Here is a 25,511-nt window from a genome sequence, read left to right on the forward strand (position 1 = left end):
CTCCCTAATGATACCCTGTTCCATGAGCCTATTTCTGGAAGCAATCTGCATGCCCCATAGCCATTACAATTTGTCTGGTCATGTATTTCCTGTCCCCCTTGAGTGTGATTAGGTAGCAACAAAAGGCACACTTTTATAGCAAATGCAAATAAATAGCCACACTTCAGTTACAGTATTTAAATAATTTATTTTTTCAGAAACTAGAAATATATACATACTACACTGTCACATCTTGATTTGGAAATATATATATGAGCAATCATTAGAGCCAAACAAAACACCTCTGTAATATTTGTCAAGTTCTATTAACTATTATGGAAAAAAAAAAATTCTAGTATGCTTCACTTCTGAACTTGCAGAGGAATGGTATGGGTTTTCTTGTACTGTACTACAAAAGGTAGGTCGGTCGATATCTCTCTCTCTCTCTCTCTGTCTACAGTAACGCATTGGCCAACATATTAGAGAGGTTTTGCATTTTTTCTAAATAATCCCAATGGTAAGTGTGTGGCCGAGGTGCATGCTGCCTCTAAAGGGTGGGCCGTGTGGGTAAACAAATGGTGTATGAAATGGATAGACTAAGATATTTGAGTTGTTTATATGGTATGTTATCCAAAGCGTAATGAACACGAACTATGAACAATGTTCTTGTGGATAATAGATTAGTCGCTAACTAAATTAAAGTTATGTATTTGTGAGGTACGTGAAGCTTACTAAAAATACCATAAAACTTTCACCTAAATACATCACACACAATAGTAGATTAATTCAGCACAAAGTCAAATCTATATTTTTTGTGTTACATCAGAGGACATGGAGCACTTTTTAACTGGAACAAAATATTTTTTATCTTAATGTTGCATTACTTTTTAAAATAAAACTTGGCCCAAAGTACCAATATTTTAATTTTTTTTTACATTAATAGTAATAAATTTTGATTACCAGTAGTAACTAATCATTCCATAACAAATTCATCAGCAGCAAGAACAAGTTTACATTGAAATACCTCTGAGAAGGATTTTAGAAAGTAAGGCTCTACTTCGTCTACTGTCACATCCCTGTTTAGTTCCTTGCTGACACTTGTTGTACCCTTGTCGTCCAGCCCACATGGAACAATGTGATCATACCACTTCAGATCTACGTTGCAGTTCAGGGCTAAGCCATGAGTTGTTACTGTGACGCCCCTGGATACCTGAAATATACAGAAAAATCAAATGTATGCAAATTTATCCATTTCAAAATTTACCTTTACTAATGCAAATCAGGAAGCTGTCTACCTGTAAAAATATAGAACAAATATTATCTTGCATATCTATACCTATAACCATCACCCTTCCTCCATTTCTATAATAATGGAACATGTAGTTCAATCATTTATGAAATAAAATTACTCTTTCCAGTAGATGCTAAAACCTGAGCCAGAATAAAATTATGATGTTATAATGACATCACACTACACTGTGCATATCATTTACAAAACACAGCATTTTATCTCTTATGGTTGGGATGGTTGGGTTTAGTTAAAGTAAGTCTGACGACATAGGGTGGTGAAAATGTAATCATGGTTTAGACCCCTACTCCTCATTTCACAACAAGATAGTTGTGTTTGCAACATCTTGCAACAGTAGACCTAATGAAGAAATAAGCAGCAACTCTTACAAAACCTGATGTAACTAAGGAGAAAAAAGCATGGCATAATTTTCCCTTTGGAAAATAAGCTAGAGAAAGTATTTCATGCAATTACACTGTATACTGTTAAAACCAACCATCATCATCAACCCGGTATTACAATTTTCTGCAACTACAGTATTTGGTTAGAAAGAGCTTACTGTGAAGAAAATAATTCATCAATAAAGGAAGCAAGCTGGGAAAACTACCAGAAAAACTTCATATCACAAGATATGTCTATGATATGACAGCAGTGCTCCGTGGCGTAGTGGTCAAGATTGTCAATACTGAGAATGCTTAAAAAACTTTGTACTAAATAGTTCCAATCAAGTAACTAGAACACACTTCTTGAATATTCAATGTTAGGTAATTATAGAGATGAGGTAGTCATTATTTAGTTCCTATGAGAACCAGTAAAAGGTAGACTTAAGATTTTTTCGAATGAGCACACTGTGTAAGTGGAACAGTAGCAGAAGAAGGGAGCCATCTTCCATGTGAAAGCTGTTAAACACTAAGGTCACGAATCATACAAAGAAAACATATCCTTACCTATTAGCACACAATTTATTTTCACCAACCCACACTCCAGTGTGAGGTGTTGTGTGCGCACCAGTAATTCCCAGCAACTGCAAAGTCCGTATGACAGTCCGTTCCAGAGCACACACATACCTAATAAACACAAGTAATTCAGTGAAACTTCACTGCAGCAATTTTTTTAAATGAATCAAGCATGGATTTTATCTTATTTACTCTGGAGGTGAAATAAGGCTAAAAATACAGTCATGTATACATTTTTCTTTAAACAACCAATTTAGCAATGATCAAAGATGTTTCATTATAATTGGTAGTGCATGTGCCTAGGAAATCCAGGGATTCATACATCATCAATACTTTCTCATATACATCTTGTTCTGTGACTTCACTCTGAATCAATTCTATAAATTGAGTATTTGTATATTTATATAAATCTTGCTTTTCAGGCAATCATTGAGTTGCTATAAATGCCGTGCGTTACCTTGCGATGATTTCAGGGCTCAACGTCCCCACGGCCCGGTCCATGACCAGTCCTTCTGGTTGGCAGACTGGTCAACCAGGCTGTTGGACACGGCATCTTGCAGCCTGATGTATGAATCACAGCCTGGTTGATTAGGTATCCTCTGGAGGTGTTATCAAGTTCTCTTTTGAACACTGTGAGGGGTTGGGCAGTTATGCCCCTTATGTGTAGTAATTAACTTCATGCAACAAATTTAACTTGCATTTCCTCATCAAAAGTAGGAGTAAATTTTGAGGTTGTGTCATTACCTGTATTGTGAATATTAAATTACATATCATTTGCAATTTTTTTTTAATAATTCATGTATGCTAGATTACTTCTCATTTATTTTGGTTTGCTCCATTAAACCTATAAATAATTTAACCGAGCTATTTTAAGTTATACTCGAAATGATTTGCATATTAGTGGCTTTATTTAATATAAATTTGCTGTAACAACTAATTTACCAATAATCATGTTATATGTACAGTACAGTATATATTTTTTAAAATATTACTATTATCACTATATAATTGATGAGAACAATCCCATAAAATATTAAATCTAGAAATTATGAGTAAAACTTCGATTTATGTAAAAATAATGAGATGGGATAACAACCGAGCCTTACCATTTAATGCCAGAATTGAAGGATTTCAAGTGTAAAATGGGGTAAACTGTCAGCTGCCCTGGCCCATGGAAGGTTATAAGTCCCCCACGGTTTGTGTGGTGGAAGTCCGCACCTGTCGACTTCAGTCGAGCTTCCACCTCAGCTGTATATTCATATTCACGAAGGCCAGTTGTGTATACTGTAAGCATAAGACAATGATGTAAGTGTAGTTATATTACACAGGAAACTATCTGAAAATTGTGCATTAAAAATCATTATTAATTACATTTCAAAATATTCCCTACAATCACTTTATATCGTGTGTGTGTGTGCACACTCATATATGGTTTTTCCATCAAGTGAATTTCATAACAAAATAACAATTTATATTATATTCTGCCGCACATACAAGTTACTGTAGTACTAAATACCTTAAATCATTAAATCAACATGAAAAAAAACAGCTGAGCCTTAAAGTAGGACTTTAGCACACACCTGGTTTGTGTTCCACAAGCAGTAGTGTGTGGCCAGGTGTCTTCCCATCCTTTACATTTTTTGCAATTCTTTCTGCTATCGTTTTCTGGTAATTCCAAACGGGCAAGTATCGCAAACATCCCAATTTTTCAACATGAATAATATTGCTTGCCATTTTTAAGGCTGGTTTGGCAGACCTGACTGAGATAATTGTATTTGAAATTTCTGCAAAATACAGTTCAGTACTATTTTTTGTACTTATAATATATTATAAAAATAAAAATATATGCTTTTCAAATACCATTACTGTATATTCCTTAACCACACACTCATTCACTTCTGAAAATGCCCCATACCATTGACAAACGGATCTTGCATCATCTTCAGTTTCCGCCAGCCTTGTCTGAGTAAGTGCTCTATGCGGAGTATGTCTGTCTTTGGAACAGCTGAATTCTTACGAAACTCATGCTGTACACTGTTGTAAAAACCTGGCTTCTTCTCGGCTGCCCGAAGACACTGCTTATACAAGTGAAGGACTTCCTGCTGTACCCTACTGTGGCGAGGCATCTTGGCTGCAAGTGAAAAATAGACTCGGTTGTACTATTTACTAGAAATGAAAATAATGATTTAATTGTATTATTCTATAATGGGATCATTATGATACTGTATGTATAAATGCCTATACTTGTATTTTAATGAGAGATTTTTACTTAAGTATAGACAAAGGATGCTGCTATATTGTACAATGCTATACTGTAATGAGAAAGTGATTTGAATTATGTGCAAGGACCCTCCTCTTGAATCATTATAAATAGCTTGTAACTAGTGTTACAATACCTGCAGTCCATTTAACATCTCCCTACCTGTTCTTGTCATACAAGCTCTTGACAAAATCTTAGGCTACTGTTTATTAGGTTGTACATATTTAGATAGAAAGTGAGTTATCCCATTATACTTAGCTTTAAGTACCCAGGGAGGACAGAAATGGCTTGGGCATGTTTCCTTTCACCTGACACCTCTGTTCACCTAGCAGTAGTTGAGGGCCCTCAATAAGACTAAGTACAGGTTTCCTGATCTGAACAATGAGGATTATAAATGAGTATTACATGGCCAGAGACTGAAGTCTGTAGGAAAAACCGTTCACTGAAGTCTATAATTGGATGGGCGAGTTTGTGGATGCAGTGTCATCCGTGGCTAGGTGTACATCGACAGGCTATACGCTACTTGAGAGAATGGTGGCGAGTGAATATGACAGGGGGCAGGAGGAGGAGACCAAGCCAAACATGGTTTCCCATTGTTAGGTGACAAAAAGCCTGTTAGGTTCATCAACATCCACCAATGCCAATCACTGATCTTTCCCAGGATACAAACCACAACAGCTGCATATCTCAAAGGTAAAAATTTACTGCTAGGTGAACACCTGAATGAGTTAAAACATCTCACCTTGCCTGGAAATTGAATTCCAGGATTATTCATTTGTGATTTAACTGCACTAACTACTTAACTAAAGAGAGTGGCAAGTGTGTGTGAATAGTGTACGAGAGGTGATGGGGAACACGACTAGGTGGAATCAGTTCCCCCGTCACACGAGAGGTGACAGGAAACACGACTAGGTGGAATCAGTTCCCCGTCACACGAGAGGTGACAGGAAACACGACTAGGTGGAATCAGTTCCCCGTAACACGAGAAGTGACGGGGAACACGACTAGGTGGAATCAGTTTGTTAAATGGTAGTGAATGTTTAATATTTTTAAATTAAAATTCACAGGATGGAATTGATACCTGTCATAAAGCAGTATTGAGAAATATTGGATGTAGCAGCAAAATGTAACGGCTATTTATTCTACAAGAATGTTTACAGAAGGTGAATAAACTTTTTTTTCCAACATTTCTTTTCTGTTTCCTTATGAATCTTAAATCAACCTTACTAAACTTGCAGGAAATTGGAACATTCATAATAATGTTGAATTATCCATACAGTTTTCCCCATGAACTTTGTAATGTGGACTGTATCAGAGAACATGCTGTACATTCTTTGAAATAATTGAAAAAGCATTACCAAGAGGGTTATGCTCACACAGACCCACGTGGGACCTGCATTATACTGCCCATGTAATTCTGGTTATATTATTTGTATACAAATACTATAGTGAAGTGCCCCATAAGCCTATATCTAACATATCCACAATGCTAATTTTTTTAAAGTTTCGTTTGTCAAGGAACAGGCAGCCATTGTATGTATATACATTAGGCTGTTACAGTATTGAAGTCCTCCCCCCCCCCACCACAGGGTCAAACTACTGACCCTCAGCACTGGCCTAGCTTTTTATATATGCGTGTCCGTCTAATTACCCAAAACTTCCTAGCATTACGCAAGTAATGAAGAAATATGACACATTTTCTCACTATAATGTTGGTGCTGAATGTTGTTCCGAACCCGGGGGGAATGAAACGTGCACAAACGTTTAAGTCTTTGCTGGGAATTGAACCAATCCCAGAGACCATTGGGTTGTGAACCAACTGTACCCACCACTGTGCTACTTACATACCAAAACTGGTACAAATCAGATTATACTTTCAATTAAATATGTAATTAAAGCTCCCCTCAAAATATAAATAAAATACCCGTTAGGCCGACCCTGTGTATCGATGTATACCACCACATAAAATCGTTTTAGCACTGCAAATAACCGATGATCACCTGGTGAATGGAGACATACTTTAAGCTGGGTTCATCTTGCACTACACACGACATAAACACGACCGCAAGAGCCAGACATCTTGAGATACTGAAGCAGTTTACAACCTGGTAACCCTTCAATGTTTCCCAGCACAGCTGATGCAGTCCATGCCACCCACGATACGGAGAAATATTTCACATTATTTTTATTTTGATAACCACATAACAATTTAACTAAGGAAATGATAAGCTTGTTTTTGTTTTAAATTATATATTAAATAAGTGTGACTATGATGCGTTAACATAATTAATGGTGATGAGAATGTTAAGTCAACATCCTTGATGGTGAATTGGATGATTTTTGTATTGCGTCACCGCAAGCTCTCTGTGACGTCACGAAGGACACGTTTGTAAGGGTTAACAAAACAAAATTTGTATTTTATTATGGTTTAGTTTTGATTGAGAAGAACAAACCTCTATTGTATGTGGTGGTGGGAGAAGCACCCATACCACTCTTACTACTAGTACTCTTGCTACACTAATTTCAATTACTCGTAATTTGCATTCAATTACAGTTTCTCATATATAGTTGAGTACAAGAACCTGCTTAATTATTTTATTATTATTATTTATATATACCAGAGTTCTTACATTCTTGTAAAGCACGCATAGCGTTTCGAGCAGGTCCTCAATCCTAGTTTTCCCCGGAATACGACCCGCCAAATCGTTTAGATACCCATTCACTGCTGGGTGAACAGAGGCTACAGTTAAGGAACAGCCTCTAGGAACAGAAGCCAAGTCAATCCTCCCCACGAACCAAGGACAAAGCGCTCGCGAAACGACGGGCGAGTGTCTTATCACTGCGTCACTGAGGACTGAATAATTTGTTAATTATTTATATAATAATAATATAAATAATAATAAATAATTCATTGTGTCAGGGGAAAGGCAGCCAGTGTATATATACATACTAGTCTTGGATCGAGGTTCCCCCCCCCCCACCCTCCAAGAATGTAAACTCCTGGGAAACTATTTACTCTTAGGTGAACAGCGGCATTAGGTGAAAGGAAACGCGCCCAACCTTTTCTGTCCCGCCAGGGATTTTCAAACCCGGAATTCTCGATTGTGAGTCGAGAACGATCCCAACTGTACTAACGGGACCCCAATAGGGTTTTCGAGGTCCCACTGACTATGGGCAACCACTGACCTAATTCCCTAGTACTACAACTCTCAACAGTTGTCTAACTTTCGGGTACCAAGTTACTGCTGGATGAACAGACACATCAGGTGAAGGAAAACGTTGCCCAATTGCTTCTGGACAATCTGGTTGTGACTCAGCTTCGTTTACCACTGCGGCACAGGACCAACTAATACTATAAGATGTGATCTTGCTACTAGTAATCTTAAGATACTCTTACTTATGATAATCTTACTAATGACAGTCACACCTTAATTCAACCGATATCATGCGTGTCTATTTTACTCATATACAATATATCTTTTCACCTAGAAGTAATCAACATTATTTTTATTTATATATATACAAAGAGTTCTTACATTCTTGTACAGCCGCTAGGACTCACAGTGTTATTTCGGGTAAGTCCTAATTTTCACACGCACACACACACACACAAACACACACACACACACACACACACACACACACACACACACACACACACACACACACACACACACACACACACACACACATATATACACATTCCCAGGAAGCAGCATACCAGCTGTCTAACTCCCAGGTACCCATTTACTGCTAGGTGAACAAGCAGCATACCAGCTGTCTAACTCCCAGGCACCCATTTACTGCTAGGTGAACAAGAGCATCAGGATGAAAGAAACTCTGCCCATTTGTTTTCCGCCTCCGCCGGGGATCGAACCCGGACCCTTAGGGCTACGACCCCCGAGCGCTGTCCTAGACAAATACAGTTGTCACCATTTCCATGATTCAAAAGTACATCACCTACCTCTATAATTTTTAACTTAATTTAATTCCTGTTGCCTGGGATAGGAAGCCTGTTCTTATTTATTTGTTTATTTATATACAAGAAGGTACATTGGGTTTATGAGAGTACAGAGCATTGAAGTTTTACATTCTTGTAAAGCCACTAGCACACATAGCATCTTGGGCAGGTCCTTAATCTAACAGTGTAAGGTTCCTTATAGACTTATCGAGGTCCCTCTTGGCCAACCTTTCCCAGGATGCAGTCCACAACAGTTGTCTAACTCTCGGCTACCTGTTTACTGCTAGGTGAAAGGAAACGTACCCAATCGTTTCTGTCCTATCCGGGTATTGACCCCGGACCACTAGACTGTGAGATAGTTGTACTCAAATGGATTGTCATTCGGTAAGCATGTTAGGCGCCTCACTCCTGGGAGGTGGGAATGACGACTCCCACAGTCCACAATGGTGACCTCTCTGACGCGGACATGCTTCACGGCCGCTGTGTACCACATCCATACCCTCCACCACCTCCCCGAAGGCGCAGGCGAACTTCTTCCCTTTGTGCTCGCGTGTGCAAATGTGGAAAAACGCATCCAACTCCGGCTCACCGCCCCTTGCTCCAACCACGAGTCCTTCCACTTTCTCACTGATGTATTCCCCTCCCCACTCCAAGCCCTGCATCAGCCCCTGGACGCTGGTTCCCTCAGGGGTCAAGTACTTGCCCCCTGCTAGGGTTTCTCCAGGGGCACCCGGCTTGGCCACCCCGTGGAACTTGCTGGCCCTGTAAGATGGGCCTAGAGAGCCCAGACACAGAGCTAGGAAGTGTTGAGCGCGACGAAGGCGGCCATTGAGGCGGATGTAAACACGACCAAGACTTGCCCCTTCCATACCTAAATCCAGGAACACTTGAGGCTTTTCTCGGCTCATCAGTGATTGTAGAAGCGACATCTGTTGGGGGAAAGGTAACTATTAGACTTAAAACACAGCCACAGTGAATTAATATCCAATGTATTACATCAAATGTTAACAAAATCCATTATACTTTCATTTTTTAACCAGATACCTGGATTTTCTTTCAGAGGACACTCCCTGCAATACCTCAAATCCTACCTTACTGACAGGCTCCAGTATGTTTCTGTGAATAATTCAATTTCTCCCACCCTACCCATCAACATTGGTGTTCCTCAGGGCAGCATACTTGGCCCTCTCCTCTTTCTCATCTACATTAATGACCTTCCAAATGCCTCCCAACACCTCAAACCAATTCTATTTGCTGACGACACAACCTTCATTTACTCCAGTCCTGACCCCCTTGCTCTAAATGCCACAGTAAATACTGAGCTAAATAAAGTCCATCTTTGGCTAACTGCCAACAAACTCACCCTTAACATTGACAAAACTTTCTATATTCTGTTTGGCAATAAATCCTCTAATCAAATAAATCTCAAAATAAACAATACCCAAATTTGTAACAAATTAGATGGCAAATTCCTTGGCATTCTCATTGACCACAAGCTGAATTTCCAGGGACACATTCTAAATATATCAAAAAAAAGTTTCAAAAACTGTTGGCATTCTTTCTAAGATCAGATATTATGTACCCCGCCCTGCCCTGGTGACTCTCTATTACTCCCTCGTCTAACCATATCTCAACTATGGTATTTGTGCTTGGGGTTCTACTACCCAAAATCATTTACGTCCTCTAATTACTCAACACAAAGCTGCTGTTAGGACAATATCCAACTCTGGCCCCAGACATCACTCGGTACCCCTACTCAAATCTCTGAATATGTTAGACATTAAGTCACTGCACATTCTCTCATGTGTATTATACATATATAAAACGCTAAACTGTCATGCCAATCCTGACCTCAAAAGCTTCATAGAAGGTTGTAACAGAACCCATGAGCACCACACCAGAAATAAATAGTTTTGATATTCCTAGAGTACGACTTAATCAAACTAGAAATGCTCTACAAATCAAGGGACCCAGATTGTGGAATGACCTTCCCAACCATGTTAAAAACTGTACCTCTCTCAACCAGTTTAAGATAAAAGCGAAGCTATACCTAATAAATTCCCTGTAACCTACCTTACCCCTCTAATGTCATCCAATGTCTGTTTTTTTTTTAAAGAGCGCTGTTTGTCGACAGAATTGTATTTGTGCTGCTTTTTCAGCTATGTTTTCATTTTACTCTTTATGCTCAATTAGTATTAAGCTTTAGTCATTTAAGTTTTTCATGCCCGAAACGCTTTGCGTAATAGTGGCTTTAGGCATTGTATGTACTAGCCCTAACTATAAATCCATCACTCTTTGTAAAATCTCTTTTATGTATGTACCTTACCTAAATAAACATTTTGATTTTTTTTTAATATAAATATAACGTGCAGATTCCCTCTCTTCTTGTGTTTGCCGAGCCAGCAAAGTATTATATATTGCAATGATAATTTTTAGCATAACGTTAAAAAGCGGGAGTCCAGGGAGGCGAGTCCGGCCACACTGCATGACCTCAATATATTACCATGTTTCACATCCATAGAATAATAAACCCATGGAATCGTCTTCCCGCCAAAGCCAGCCCAACCACTTGGGCTGGACGGTAGAGCGACGGTCTCGCTTCATGCAGGTCGGCTTTCAATCCCCGACTGTCTAAGTGGTTGGGCACCATTCCTTTCCTCCGTCCCATCCCAAATCCTTATCCTGATCCCTCCTTCCAAGTGCTATAGTTGTAATGGCTTGGTGCTTTCTCCTGATTCCCTTTCCTTCCCGCCGAACCCGTAAATATTAAAACATTTTAAATACTAAAACTTTTGACAAGCCGGTGGCTTCTTGTACCCATCAAGACCACTAGAAATGGTGGTCCTCAAGTAAATTCAGAATATATAAAAGAAAGCACCACACTTCCTAAAGGAGTAACTGGAGAATCAGCTGAGTATTAACCCCTTACTTAACCTCAGAACTGTATTTAGGTTAACCTGTATTTATTTATTTAAAATACTCTGTCCTTCCCTTTCTCCAACACTGACCTCCCACATGGACCTCCCCACACTAACCTCCCACACTAACCTGTGTGGCGGTGATCTGTTTAGGTACAGACCCACGGGGTGCTTATATATCTGGATACAGGATATTGTTATTTGAACTGTACGAGTGGCACAGTTGTTTTATGCTTCATCGAAACTGCACAGCGCTCCGAGGTCTGTGTCCTTAGCTTAAGTAAAACATCATTACTCACAGAATTTTCCTGTTACACCCGAGAATGCGCTGTACTTTCTATCCTACGGTCAGCGGAACAATAATTTAAAAAGGCTTACCTGAACCATGAAGTGGCCATCATCCAAGTGGTTTCTCAAGGCATAGAGATGAAGGCGGCCGTGATCCCACCTCAGCTCTCCAGTCCGATGGTCTGAGCTCATCACACAACATCGAAGTGGCCAGGGAGTCTTTGGCACACCAACACGTGTACTTTGTGACCCATCTGGCGCCTCATCCTCGCTAAACGCTGCTACTGCGCCTCACTTCTCTCACTTCTTCCGGATTTGTTTTCGTCCCGGGGTTCGAACTCTCTGAGAATTCCAAAGTGGCGTTCTGTCCCTCTTGACCATCTTGGAGAGCAATCTGTTCAGTTTCTTCTATCTGGGTCTCTTGCCACTCGGCTTCACTGACGGAGACCTGGCGGAATACTGACGAGGAAGTTTCCAACTGGCAACAGGAGTCACACCTCGTCCTTCTATCTCCTCTTTCAGGCGGTCCCTCCTTTGAAGGGGCTGAGGATGCTGAAAACTTATTGACCTCCGCTTGGAGGCTCTCCACCAGAGTCAAAGACATCAGCATCGACTCGATGCTGTGAATTCCAGTCATGTCTTTCAAGATCTTCTCCGCTGTCTGAGCCGAGGAGCTGAGGACTCTGCTCTCCTCAGCGCCTCGTACGATGAGTCCTATGAACTCAAGGATGCCGCTGATGACACTATCGGTCCTGGTACGTATATTCTGGACCAGCTGGGCGCTCCGGGTGTGAATCTCTTTCTTCCTCTCCTCCACGAAGACTGTGGCTCGGTCCACGCTGTGGCCCTCCCGCACGTGGGCCTCCAGGAGGCAGTGGCCACACAGAGGCTTCTGGCAGCCCACGGCACCAGAACTCTAGAGGCGACCTGTGTTCTCTGCACCCTCCTCGCTGCTCCCACCCCACCACAATGATAAGAATTAATAATAATAATAATAATAATAATAATAATAATAATAATAATAATAATAATAATAATAATAATAATAATAATAATAATAATAATAATAATAATAATAATAATAATAATAATAATAATAATAAATAATAATAATAATAATAATAATAATAATAATAATAATAATAATAATAATAATAATAATAATAAATAATATTGAATTAAAAATTGAATTAAACTAGCAGGAGACTATACAAGTGTACCCTGTTGTCTTAACTGATTTATTTGTATTTATTTATTTAAAATACTCTGTCCTTCCCTCCCACACTGACCTCAGACCTCTTGAAGTTCTCCGATATGTTCAACAAGGCGAAGACAGTAGGCAGGTGTTGTACAGGTGTCCCCGGGTGCGGGCTCCTGCAGGTGGGGCAGGCCAGAGCGCCCTGGCTCTCCACCACGCCGTAGAGGCACTGCCTGCAGAAGGTGTGGCCGCAGGAGGGCAGCACAACCGGTTCTCTGGTGCCTGCTGCGTACAGCTCCGAGCACACCACACACGTCAGCTCATCCTCCATGCTGCCTCTGTCAACATGTCATGGGTGTGTCAACGGGTGTCATATAGTCCCAGAACAAAGAGGTATGAGTTACGAGGAAAGGCTACGGGAACTAAACCTCGCGTCCCTGGAAGACAGAAGATTAAGGGCAGACATGATCACAATCTATAAAATTCGCAGAGGAATTGACAGGGTTGACAAAGACAAATTACGTAGCACAGGGTGGAACACGAAGAAGGGAACACAGGTGGAAACTGAGTACCCAAATAAGCCACAGAGATATTAGAAAGATTTTTTTTCAGTGTCAGAGTAGTTAACAGGTGGAATGCATTAGGCAGTGAATGTGGTGGAGGCTGACTCCATACACAGTTTCAAGTGTAGATATGATAGAGCCCAATAGGTTCAGGAACCTGTACACCAGTTGATTGACAGTTGAGAGGCGGGACCAAAGAGCCAGAGCTCAACCCCCGCAAGCACAACTAGGCTAGGTGAGTAGTGCTGTGTGTGTCAACGTGTGTCCACGTGTCAATGGTGATATATGTGTCAACGTGTGTCATATGGTGACATATATACGTCAACGTGTATGGTATCACATGGTGTCAAGGACTGTTACATAGTGTCATATGTCAAAGCGTGTCACATGTCACATTTGAAAGTTAGACCCAACTTAGCTTCATTAGTTACAGACTTAGGTAACAATTAACATTATAACAAGTGATCCAACACATTCAAACATCTGTAACTCAAGACACAATGATCTTTGGTACTCCTTGTGGTACTCCAGCCTGGCCTGGCCGGTGGAGTGAGGACACTGCAGGCACGAGCTTCATCCCCAGAGCAGTTATATCCTTCTGGAGATGAGGTCTCCATGCTTGGATTCAGTAATCCAAATGGGGCCGCGCCAGAGATTTATGCAATTGAATCACTGCCTTCATTTTCCTTAGAGTCAAAAGTACGCTTTGATTATTCCTAGTGTTTGGTAAGTTTTTTTGACCTGCTGTTCCAACCTGCTGGGCTAACTTTCACTGAGTGGTGGATTTTGACTCCAAGGTCCCTTTCTTCGTCAATCTGCTGAAGTAATGCCATTAATTTGGGAGTTGTGGCGCGGGTTCTTGTGTCCCACATGCAGGGTCTTGCATTTATCAATATTAAAAGCATTTGCCGGTCTTCTGACTATCAAATGGCTTATAAAGCCTTCTTTGTTAAGCTTCAATATCATTTTCATTTCTCAATTTACAATAAATCTTCGTGTCATCTGCAAAGTCAATGATGTGGTTTGTAATATTCTCAACTATGTCATCGATGTATAGGACAAAAAGGACTGGCCCCAAAATGGACTCCTGTGGCACCCCACTGACCACATTCTTGTTCTAGACTGACTTCCTCCATTATTAATTCTATTGTACTAAGCTTCTTTTCTACATATAAGGTTCTTCAGACCTATAGTTATCCATTTGGGAGTCATTATTATTCCATCTAATTAATTTACATCCTTCCCAAGAAACTCCTTGATCCACCAAAGTCATCTTTCCGGAAATCTGGCACCTAAACAAGTTTCTTTTACACATATACTCTGTTTTATGCCAAAGATGATTTCCTTGTGATCATTGTTCCCTAGTTCACTCCCTATTTCCTTGTGATCATTGTTCCCTAGTTCACTCCCTATTTCCTTGTGATCATTGTTCCCTAGTTCACTCCCTATTTCCTTGTGACCATTGTTCCCTAGTTCACTCCCTATTTCCTTGTGATCATTGTTTCCTAGTTCACTCCCTATTTCCTCGTGACCATTGTTCCCTAGTTCACTCCCTATTTCCTTGTGACCATTGTTCCCTAGTTCACTCCCTATTTCCTCGTGACCATTGTTTCCTAGTTCACTCCCTATTTCCTCGTGACCATTGTTCCCTAGTTCACTCCCTATTTCCTTGTGATCATTGTTTCCTAGTTCACTCCCTATTTCCTCGTGACCATTGTTCCCTAGTTCACTCCCTATTTCCTTGTGACCATTGTTCCCTAGTTCACTCCCTATTTCCTTGTGATCATTGTTTCCTAGTTCACTCCCTATTTCCTCGTGACCATTGTTTCCTAGTTCACTCCCTATTTCCTCGTGACCATTGTTTCCTAGTTCACTCCCTATTTCCTTGTGACCATTGTTTCCTAGTTCACTCCCTATTTCCTCGTGACCATTGTTTCCTAGTTCACTCCCTATTTCCTCGTGACCATTGTTTCCTAGTTCACTCCCTATTTCCTTGTGACCATTGTTTCCTAGTTCACTCCCTATTTCCTTGTGACCATTGTTTCCTAGTTCACTCCCTATTTCAACGTCGTTCATTTGTGTCTCCTTGTTAGTTAACATTCAAAGATAAATTTTAAAACATTTTGTGTTAAATAAGAAGATTTTTTAAATATGATCGAAAACATAACGCTTGTGAACACAGATAAAAATAAAAAAAATCACAGGAAAAACTTAAAAAAAAAACTTAGACGAACTAAAAGTACACCCGAACGACCGTACATTCAGGTGTACTTTATTACTGTTTGTACACTCACCAACAATACTAAAACACAAAGTTATGATAAGAAACTACAAGAAAATAATACACAAAATATTGGCAACTAGAGATTATCTTGTACTGGAAGTCATCAGATATCTACTGCGATGAAGAGTCTTACTTGTGTTTCTTTCTATAATCAAGCAGCAAGACTCACCTGGAGGAGGTTCTTGGCGTCCGGCGGCAGGAGATGCTCCGCTCTGATGCCTCCTGACGAAGGTTAGACGAATTGGGCGTAGCGTCGTCTCGGCAGTTCTTTAATTCGACTTCTTAAAGAAGCTCTGGCATGGGAATTGGACCGCCAGACAACAGAGTGCCATTCTCGGCACCGCCTGGCGAAGGAAATCTTTTCAAAAGACGGGGCTTTTGGGCAAAAGACGGGACGGGGTTCGTCCTTGTATCGCCAGGCGTCTGTGACGTATCTGAGGCTCTGTTGTGAAGCAGTTTTTGTTAAGAATACAAAAGAGCGTCTTGTTCGTAATTAGTGGCATCAACCACAGAACTGCTGTGGTGAGATTGATTACAACGGTGGCGGTGTGGTGGACTCCAGCGGGTCTGTGGCGGTGTGGTGGACTCCAGCGGGTCTGTGGCGGTGTGGTGGACTCCAGCGGGTCTGTGGCGGTGTGGTGGACTCCAGCGGGTCTGTGGCGGTGTGGTGGACTCCAGCGGGTCTGTGGCGGTGTGGTGGTCTCCAGCGGGTCTGTGGCGGTGTGGTGGACTCCAGCGGGTCTGTGGCGGTGTGGTGGTCTCCACTAGTACTGTAGCGGAGTTGTTGAGACTAACAGCACCGTGACTAACTCCAGTAAGACTGCTGTAGAGTTGTGAAGGCTTGCGAAGCGTTGGGACTCAACACCCCCACAACCCTCTGTTTCTAAGGGAAGCTGCAGCCTCCGCAAAGGAACAATAATGATGATGCTATTTGACCAGTGTTTGTGGGGTATGGGGGAGGCGCATGCGGCCGTGTGTGGTGGAGTGTGGTAAGTGAGGCACTGAGGATGTCGTGAGGGCCACAGGATGTGCCAGACCACCTAGGTGCCACTATCACTCCTCGGACATGCTGTGAGAACACGTCACGTCACTACCTCATTAATATCTTTAAAACAAGAAGAAAAAAAGTACTATTATCTCACTTCAGAAGTAAAACAACATTTTCTGGCTATAAAACTCCTCACTTTTCTTTAGCATGATGCCACATAAGTATTATGAAGGATTTTGAGCTCGAAAGTGAAATAAATGTTAGAGAGAGCTGACAGGAGCACAACACACCGCGGTCACCCGTCCTTGTGGACGCCACACATCTCCAACGTTAATTTTGTTTACTATATCTAAATGTTCTTCTTGTATTCCATCCCTTAATACATTATTATATGAGCCATTTAGTGCCCTTTGAGGTTAAATGTTTTATAAAATTGCGGCAAAATATAGAACAAAATAAGAAATATAGAAACGTGGTAACCCAAGGCAGCTCTCATTAAAAAATGTCTGCTAGAACATGAAGATAATAATTAGTATATTTTATACCAAGAAATTTGTAGTTGTGGAATATGAAGGCAGATGTACGTGCTGCTCCAGCCTCAAGTACTTATAATTAATTATTCGGCATTGGGCTTAAAGCCTATCAACCTCTGGAGGGTTATTAAGGCCACCACGATAGCCTATTGACCAAGCAGCAAGTATACTTTAGTCCTGCACAATGCTTAGTGTATATATACACAGAAAAGCGGGGTCTACACCTGTCAGTGTAGTATATTATATATACTCCCAGTATATTCCTCTGCTAATTATAAGTAGCTGTATTGTTTGTATGGAATTATTGGGGTTTCTGTTATTATTATTATTTTGTTAGTGTTCTTGTTTTCTTTTAGCATTATTATTCAGTTACCAGTAATTATTAATGTAATTATCATTATTGCGGTTTTCATTCCTAGTGACTGGTCTTATACACTCAAACACTCAGCAGGTGATTAATATTTCTTTGATTTTGAGTGACTTGAAGAACCTGGCAGTGGTTCCGCTCACCTTGGCTGGTGACTCAGAACCGTCCCGGCGTCAATAATGGTGACGCTAGAAATTGGATGATGACGTGTGGCCTCCGTCACCACCTTGGAGGCCGGCCACCACCTCTCCGAAGGGGCAGGAGAACCTTTTGGCGGAGTTGCTTCTGGTGCAGATGTCGAAGCAGGCGTCGTACTCGCTCTTCCCGCCGCTGGAAGACACCACCAACCCTGTCCTCTTGGCTCTGGAGTACTCTCCGCCCCACTCCAGTGGCTCTCCTCCTGACCCCAGGCCTCCCGACCCCAAGTCTTCTGACCCCAAGCCACACTCGGCTGTGACACAGTGACTGACCCTGAGGCACTCTCCTGGACGGTCTTTGCTCTCCACTTTACTGAAAGTGGCACCCTTGTAAGTGCGGCCGTGGGTGGCTAACACCAGTGCCAGGAAGTGCTTCGCTCGACGAAGGTGACCCCACAGACGGATGTACACTCGCCCGAGACGCCGCTCGCCGACCCCAAGGTCAAGGAACACTTCCGGTCCTTCTGACAGCAACGACTCCACGATCGACAGCTGTCAGGGAGGGACGAGACAGTTAGCGGTGGCCTGGCATGGGTCTGTGTTGTGAGACTGTTCTCAACCTAGGCTACACGTACCTTCAAGGGCTACACGTACCTTCAAGGGGGCTACACGTACCTTCAAGAGGCTACACGTGCCTTCAAGGGGGCTACACGTACCTTCAAGGGGGCTACACGTACCTTCAAGGGGGCTACACGTACCTTCAAGGGGGCTACACGTACTTTCAAGGGGCTACACGTACCTTCAAGGGGGCTACGCGTACCTTCAAGGGGCTACACGTACCCCAGGTTGAATACCCCTGATCTAAGAATAAGCTGTTTGCTGCGAACATGGATAATTAAGAACACGAAGTTAACTGCCATAGGCACCTCAAAGGACAGGCTGTCCGCTTCCAGTTAACTCACAGTTTATAACAGACATGATGGGAATCCTACACAATGATAGTAATCTCATTATGAATCATAACAATGTTCTTACAAGAATGTAAGAACTCTTGTATATATATATATATATATATATATATATATATATATATATATATATATATATATATATATATATATATATATATATATATATATATATATGTCGTACCTAGTAGCCAGAACGCACTTCTCAGCCTACTATGCAAGGCCCAATTTGCCTAATAAGCCAAGTTTTCCTGAATTAATATATTTTCTCTAATTTTTTTCTTATGAAATGATAAAGCTACCCATTTTATTATGTATGAGGTCAATTTTTTTTTATTGGACTTAAAATTAACGTAAATATATGACTGAACCTAACCAACCCTACCTAACCTAACCTAACCTATCTTTATAGGTTAGGTTAGGTTAGGTAGCTGAAAAAGTTAGGTTAGGTTAGGTTAGGTAGGTTAGGTAGTCGAAAAACAATTAATTCATGAAAACTTGGCTTATTAGGCAAATTGGGCCTAGCATAGTAGGCTGAGAAGTGCGTTCTGGCTACTAGGTACGACATATATATATATATATATATATATATATATATATATATATATATATATATATATATATATATATATATAGGGGGGTACCACCACTGGTGCATTTATAGGGACCCACAGCCTCAGAGAAGGGAACACAGAGCACTCAGGGAAAAACTTGACATTTAACTCTGAATACGAAAGAGTGTTCACTTCTCCTACCACCCCCTTTTATATATATATATATATATATATATATATATATATATATATATATATATATATATAATAAAACAAGGTTTCCGGCTGGCTCTGAGCCCTATGCCATGTTGTGTGATAGTGTGAGGCGAGTGTGTATGAGATGTTTCAGTGTGAAGAGAGTGCTTGTGAAGTGTGTGGGTTAAGTTTGAGAGAGCGTGGGAGGTTCTCTCCTGAGGCCAGTGTTGAGAGCCACCTCCCCGCGCTCCGGCTCACAGCTAATACAAATATTTGCTACACTTCTCCGGTCCTAAAATGTAAACAAACTATCACATGTGTTTTATTAATTATAAGGAGAAAGCACCAAAGCAGTACGGTTATATAGCCCCTGGAAGGGATGTGAGGACAAGGAGCTGGGATGTGAGGACAAGGAGCTGGGATGTGAGGACAAGGAGCTGGGATGTGAGGACAAGGAGCTGGGATGTGAGGGACAAGGAGCTGGGATGTGAGGACAAGGAGCTGGGATGTGAGGACAAGGAGCTGGGATGTGAGGACAAGGAGCTGGAATGTGAGGACAAGGAGCTGGAATGTGAGGACAAGGAGCTGGGATGTGAGGACAAGGAGCTGGGATGTGAGGGACAAGGAGCTGGGATGTGAGGGACAAGGAGCTGGGATGTGAGGGACAAGGAGCTGGGATGTGAGGACAAGGAGCTGGGATGTGAGGACAAGGAGCTGGGATGTGAGGACAAGGAGCTGGGATGTGAGGAAGGAGCTGGGATGTGAGGGACAAGGAGCTGGGATGTGATGGAGCAAGGGAGCTGGGATGGGTGTGAGGGACAAGGATGCTGGGATGGTGAGGACAAGGAGCTGGGATGTGAGGACAAGGAGCTGGGATGTGAGTGACAAGGGAGCTGGGAGTGTGAGGGGACCCAAAGGAGCTGGTGGATGTGTAGGACAAGGAGCTGGGGGATGTGCAGGGACAAGGAGCGGGATGTGAGGACAAGGAGCTGGGATGTGAGGGACAAGGAGCTGGGATGTGAGGACAGGAGCTGGGATGTGGAGTGACAAGGAGCTGGGATGTGAGGACAAGGAGCTGGATGTGAGGACAAGGAGCTGGGATATGAGGACAAGGAGCTGGGATGTGAGGACAAGGAGCTGGGATATGAGGACAAGGAGTTGGGATATGAGGACAAGGGCTGGGATGTGAGGACAAGGAGCTGGGATATGAGGACAAAGAGCTGGGATATGAGGACAAGGAGCTGGGATATGAGGACAAGGAGCTGGGATGTGAGGACAAGGAGCTGGGATATGAGGACAAGGAGCTGGGATATGAGGACAAGGAGCTTGGATATGAGGACGAGAAGCTGGGATATGAGGACAAGGAGCTGGGATATGAGGACAAGGAGCAGGGATATGAGGACAATGAGCTAGGATATGAGGACAAGGAGCTGGGATATGAGGACAAGGAGCTGGGATATGAGGACAAGGAGCTGGGATGTGAGGACAAGGAGCTGGGATATGAGGACAAGGAGCTGGGATAGTGAGGACAAGGAGCTGGGATATGACAGAGGGAAGGATCAGTGCCATTGCGGGCCATCAGGGATCGAACGGGGACCCTGCAAGAGGCGAGACCGTTGCTGTACCGACCACTTCAAGGGGCAGGAAAACGATCTCAAGGAACATACATTTAAAATAAAGTACCACAAATTAGTGTATCCCAAGTTAGCGACAAGTACTGGAAAGTTGGTACAGCGCACCGGTGGTACCACACTGTATCCCAAATAAGCTACAGAGTACCGTAAGGTACCATACTTTATCCCCAAGACCCCAATATGACGTAATTTATACCTAAAGTCCAAGTAAACCTTTTATCACATCAAGTTATGTGTACCTGTACGGTGAGGAAGGGAGACTGTAGAGGCTGCTTGGTGAGGCAGTATATATGTAAACGTCCTCCTTCCCACTCCATCCTGCCCTCCCTCCCATCTTGACTCTTCACGGTACACTTCACGTCCTCCAAATGGCAATGGATGATGCCCTCTTCCTCCGCTGGGAGTTGAGACACTTCTTCCGTCGTCAGGTCTGCGAAGCCGGATGGAGCTGAACTTCCGGAGGATATCTGGAGTGGAGTTGTTGGAGTGTTGTGAGGACGTCTCAGAGTTGTTGGAGTGTTGTGAGGACGTCTCAGAGTTGTTGGAGTGTCGTGTAGACGTCTCAGAGTTGCTGGAGTGTTGTGTAGATGTCTCAGAGTTGCTGGAGTGTTGTGTAGATGTCTCAGAGTTGCTGGAGTGATGTGTGGCAGCGATTTGCGGCTGGAACTTGTGAATTTTATGCCTCCACTCGCCTGGAAAGTGTCTGTTCTCTGATGTGTCTCATTTGTAGCGAGAGTTATACATTCAGCTGAGTTTTCTCCACTGTTTCTCGAAGTGTGAGAAGTTATACTTCGAGGTTCCTCAATCTCGTCCCCACAAGCGGCGCTGGGTGCATGTGAAACTCTAACTATCGAGGCAGCTGGCGAGGTTGGTGTTCTCTCTGTGTGTACTAAGCTCGTGCCTTCACTTCCGGAAATTGAGGCGTCGGAGCTGAAGTTACGTTGATGCCGACGTTGCAATTGGTCTCCAGGGCCCGTTGTCCTCATGCAATCTGATAAAGATCGTCTTGGTGCACATGACTGATCTTGAGAGGCTCTGTGGCTGTCACCTTGTTCTTGTTCGTTCTTGTGCGTGTCATCGTGTTCTTGCGATTTCCTGTCCATATCTTCTGGTAGGTCCATTGTCTTGTCGCCGGGGTGATGAACCATATCATTATCGTCGTGGCATATTTTTCTTTCGAAGTCATTCTCCAGCAGCCTCAAGACACGGAGGGCAGACTCCATATCTTGAGAGCTCTTGGCTTCTTCCATCAACTCTTCCGTTTGCTTCGCGGAGTCACTGAGCGCCTTCGTATCTTCACAGCTCTTACAGACAGCCAAGATACCCTTTTCAAGACTCTCCAACAACTTCAACTTTTCTTCATTGATGGAGGAAAGTTTTGTACGACCGGCGTCGATAGCCTGGGCCTTCGTCTCCCGTAGAACGTGGTCGACGGAAGTGATGGTGGCGTGATGAGTGAGGTGTTGAGCATCAAGGAGACAGTGACCGCACGCCACCACCTCACACTCATGACACCAGAACTCTATTACGGAGCTGTGACTGGAACATATGCCGTGCTGTTGGTAGGGGGACGTAATGTCAGGGTTAATAAGGTTAAAATTCGTGGGAGTAGTTGTGGTAGTGTGAGGGCCGCGTCAGCCCTCGCCATTATCCTCACCTGCTCCACCTGTAGGGAGGGAGAGAGATTGTGTTAACTGATAGTTTATGTACACAAATTGCCTGTCAGTGTAGGCGGACGGTTTCCAAGAGTCTCGCCGACATGCTGGAGGGTGTAAGCTTGGCTCGAACACTGCACAGAGCCGAGTGGTGTCCGGCCAGACACCACTGACCAGGCCACAGTTGTCCAGAGGAGCCGTCTGGCAGGAGGTAGGACATAACACAGCTTGACTAACCTTTGTACACAAAAAGAGAACGACTTGAGAATGGTCCAGGACGGACCGAAATGTCGTCGTCCTTCTAGTGTGTGGTCTGGTCAACATACTTCAGCCACGTTATTGTGACTCATCGTCCTGCATACACAAAGAGAAGTTTTGAGGGACTGTATTTTTCCTGGTATAGTGAAGGGACTCCTGGCGTCTGTCACCAAGGACGCTCCTCGTGAGTGGACACATGGCCCGTGTCCGGCGTGTGTCCATGCTCACAGGTAAGTGATACATACTGGGTGTAGCAGGTGAGCGCTCCACCTCACTCTCAAGATAACAGCTGAGCCAGACACATTGTCTCGCGGCCTCTCTTGTATTACACATTTTATTTGTGTTTACTTTTTTTATATTTCATATTGATTATTCTCCAAATATATATTCTTGCTACTCTTGATTATATTTATGTGTTTGCAGTGTGTTACAATTACACGTAAGATACACTGTCAGGATACTTACCGTTCTCGGGGACAGGAAGCCTGCACTTAGGCTTATCCAGGTCTCCTAGACCAACTACTGGCATTCCTCAAGATGCAACCCACAACAGTTGCCTAACTCCCAAGTACCAATTTTCCTGCTATATGAACCAGGCATCAGGTGAAAGAAAACTTGCCCAACCGTTTCTGTTCTGCCTGGGACTGAGCCCCACTCCCTCGGTTGTAAGCTGAGAGCAGAGCCCACTGTGCTACAGGACCCAAACAATACTAATAACAATAAAAACTCCTTTTGACCATGTGGCAGCCTGGTTGTCGGGGCGCGGGCGTGGGGAACACCCACCACACAGGTTCGAACCCTCTTCACGGCTCCTACGGTTTTTCTCGCTGATAAATCACATTAGTGTGACTTCTCTCTGTGTACTAAATATAATGCTATAAGAGCTCTGCGTATTCGTGGTCAAGGCAGCTGTTGAGGTCCACGTGTAGCAAAGCCCCGCCCACACGCCGCCGCTGTCGCCACTTGTTAAGTGTCGCAGTAGTGACGGTGGAGGTTATATTGGTGTTATTAGTAGTGTTAGAAATCACAACCACCCTCCAAACTGCTGATGAATTATTGGGATTGGGTCCAGAGAATCAGCATTCATTCTCTCTCTCTCTCTCTCTCTCTCTCTCTCTCTCTCTCTCTCTCTCTCTCTCTCTCTCTCTCTCTCTCTCTCTCTCTCTCTCTCTCTCTCTCTCTCTCTCTCTCTCCCCTAAAACAAGAACCAACCTTAGATTTAATGAAGTTCTTGGTCAGGTTTAGAAGAGCGAAGACCACAGCCAGCTGGGAGACGGGAGCGCCGTCGTGAGGGACCCTACAGTAGGGGCAGGAGAGAGGGGCAGAGGCAGTCTTCTCCAGGATGAGGAGGCACTGCCTGCAGAAGGCGTGGCCGCAGCCAGGCAGCAGGACCGGGTCGTGGGCTCCCGGGGCGTAGGTCTCCGAACACACGCCGCACGTCAGCTCAGCGTCCATGGCTAGATACACAAGATTTATATTAAGACTTTAATTGTTGGTCTCCATCCTCGTGTCTCCTACCACGCACGCACGCACGCACGCATACACAGTCTCTCGAACAAGGGGACACAGGTGGAAACTTAGTACCCAGATGAGCCAGAAAGAATTTTTTCAGTGTCAGGGTAGTTAACAAATGGAATGCATTAGGCAGTGTTGTGGTGGAGGCTGACTCCATACACAGTTTATAATGTAGATATGATAGAGCCCAATAGGCTCAGGAATCTGTACACCAGTTGATTGATAGTTGAGAGGCGGGACCAAAGAGCCAAAGCTTAACCCCCGCAAACACAACTAGGTGAGTACACACGACAGGATGTCTAAATGTTAACCAAATCGTCTCAGCTGATAAGGCAAGATGACGTTTCCTGAAATGGCAAAATATCCCACACTTAACTCCTCACACACCAAGACATACACACACTACACGAAGATACAGAGACACTACTCGAAGACACAGATACACTACACCAAGACATATACACACACTACACCACCACCCACAGATACTACACCAACACCCACAGATACTACACCAACACCCACAGATTCTACACCAAGACACACTCACACTATACCACGACACACTACATACACACACACACACACACACACACTACACACACACACTACACCAAGACACCCACACCAGTCAGGGAGACGACAGCAGGGAACTTACCAGCAGGGAAGAGCTTGCAGTAGTAGCAGCAGCAGCAATCTGGGCGAGACAGAGAGAAAGAGGGTGTCTGATAATGGTTTTATCTTATCATATGTTTCATCCTTTATTGTTGTGATGTAATTTTATTAGTTTTACAGCATTTTCTTTATCGAGGAAATCAATTGGAGCAACAAGATGACTGGAACTAGCCATCAGGGTGCTCCTGCAGCGATTGATGGGTTCAAGTCACATTGTTCCTTTCATTGATGCATATTATGTTAGTGTGAATTTCTTTGTGTACTTTCTTCTTGGTTATTGTTTGGCTGATTTTATTCGTCATTGTGTTTGTGGCTTATTGTTTTGCTTCCGTGTCTT

The 25,511-nt window shown here is 43.0% G+C and overlaps 2 protein-coding genes and 1 non-coding gene across 3 annotated transcripts; all 3 read right to left on the bottom strand.

The window, feature by feature from the left end:
- Positions 1-162: 162 nt before the first annotated feature.
- Positions 163-6,643, bottom strand: Lipt2 (Lipoyl(octanoyl) transferase 2). Its single transcript, XM_069300159.1, has 7 exons — positions 6,484-6,643; positions 4,139-4,354; positions 3,804-4,007; positions 3,330-3,507; positions 2,215-2,334; positions 1,744-1,749; positions 163-1,181 (listed from the first exon to the last, which is right to left on the bottom strand). The coding sequence occupies exons 2-7, from the start codon at positions 4,347-4,349 to the stop codon at positions 953-955; spliced, it is 948 nt and encodes a 315-aa protein (XP_069156260.1). The 5' UTR covers positions 4,350-4,354; positions 6,484-6,643; the 3' UTR covers positions 163-952.
- Positions 6,644-8,499: 1,856 nt separating this feature from the next.
- LOC123755847 (uncharacterized) lies at positions 8,500-13,186 on the bottom strand. Its single transcript, XR_011221987.1, has 3 exons — positions 12,940-13,186; positions 11,741-12,600; positions 8,500-9,373 (listed from the first exon to the last, which is right to left on the bottom strand). It is a non-coding gene; the product is annotated as an uncharacterized protein (transcript).
- Positions 13,187-17,553: 4,367 nt separating this feature from the next.
- On the bottom strand, positions 17,554-25,205 carry LOC123755846 (uncharacterized). The gene is made up of 5 exons (XM_069300157.1): positions 25,158-25,205; positions 24,197-24,441; positions 21,661-22,627; positions 21,311-21,630; positions 17,554-18,272 (listed from the first exon to the last, which is right to left on the bottom strand). The coding sequence occupies exons 2-5, from the start codon at positions 24,437-24,439 to the stop codon at positions 17,772-17,774; spliced, it is 2,031 nt and encodes a 676-aa protein (XP_069156258.1). The 5' UTR covers positions 24,440-24,441; positions 25,158-25,205; the 3' UTR covers positions 17,554-17,771.
- Between the last annotated feature and the right edge of the window lie 306 nt (positions 25,206-25,511).

The sequence above is a fragment of the Procambarus clarkii genome, chromosome 43 (assembly GCF_040958095.1).
Source record: "Procambarus clarkii isolate CNS0578487 chromosome 43, FALCON_Pclarkii_2.0, whole genome shotgun sequence".
Taxonomy (NCBI): domain Eukaryota; kingdom Metazoa; phylum Arthropoda; class Malacostraca; order Decapoda; family Cambaridae; genus Procambarus; species Procambarus clarkii.

Bases quoted from the DNA above. Each gene is read 5' to 3' on its own strand.
- Lipt2 (XM_069300159.1), bottom strand. From the start codon at position 4,349: ATGCCTCGCCACAGTAGGGTACAGCAGGAAGTCCTTCACTTGTATAAG. The intron at 3,508-3,803 runs GTGTGTGCTAAA...TTATGCTTACAG, and splicing joins GCTTGTGGAACACAAACCAG to TATACACAACTGGCCTTCGT. The intron at 2,335-3,329 runs GTAAGGCTCGGT...TGTGTTTATTAG, and splicing joins TTCAATTCTGGCATTAAATG to GTATGTGTGTGCTCTGGAAC.
- LOC123755846 (XM_069300157.1), bottom strand. From the start codon at position 24,439: ATGGACGCTGAGCTGACGTGCGGCGTGTGTTCGGAGACCTACGCCCCG. The intron at 22,628-24,196 runs GTTGGTTCTTGT...CCCTACCAACAG, and splicing joins AGAACTTCATTAAATCTAAG to CACGGCATATGTTCCAGTCA. The intron at 21,631-21,660 runs ATCTACACAACA...CAACTCTGAGAC, and splicing joins CACTCCAGCAACTCTGAGAC to GTCTACACGACACTCCAACA.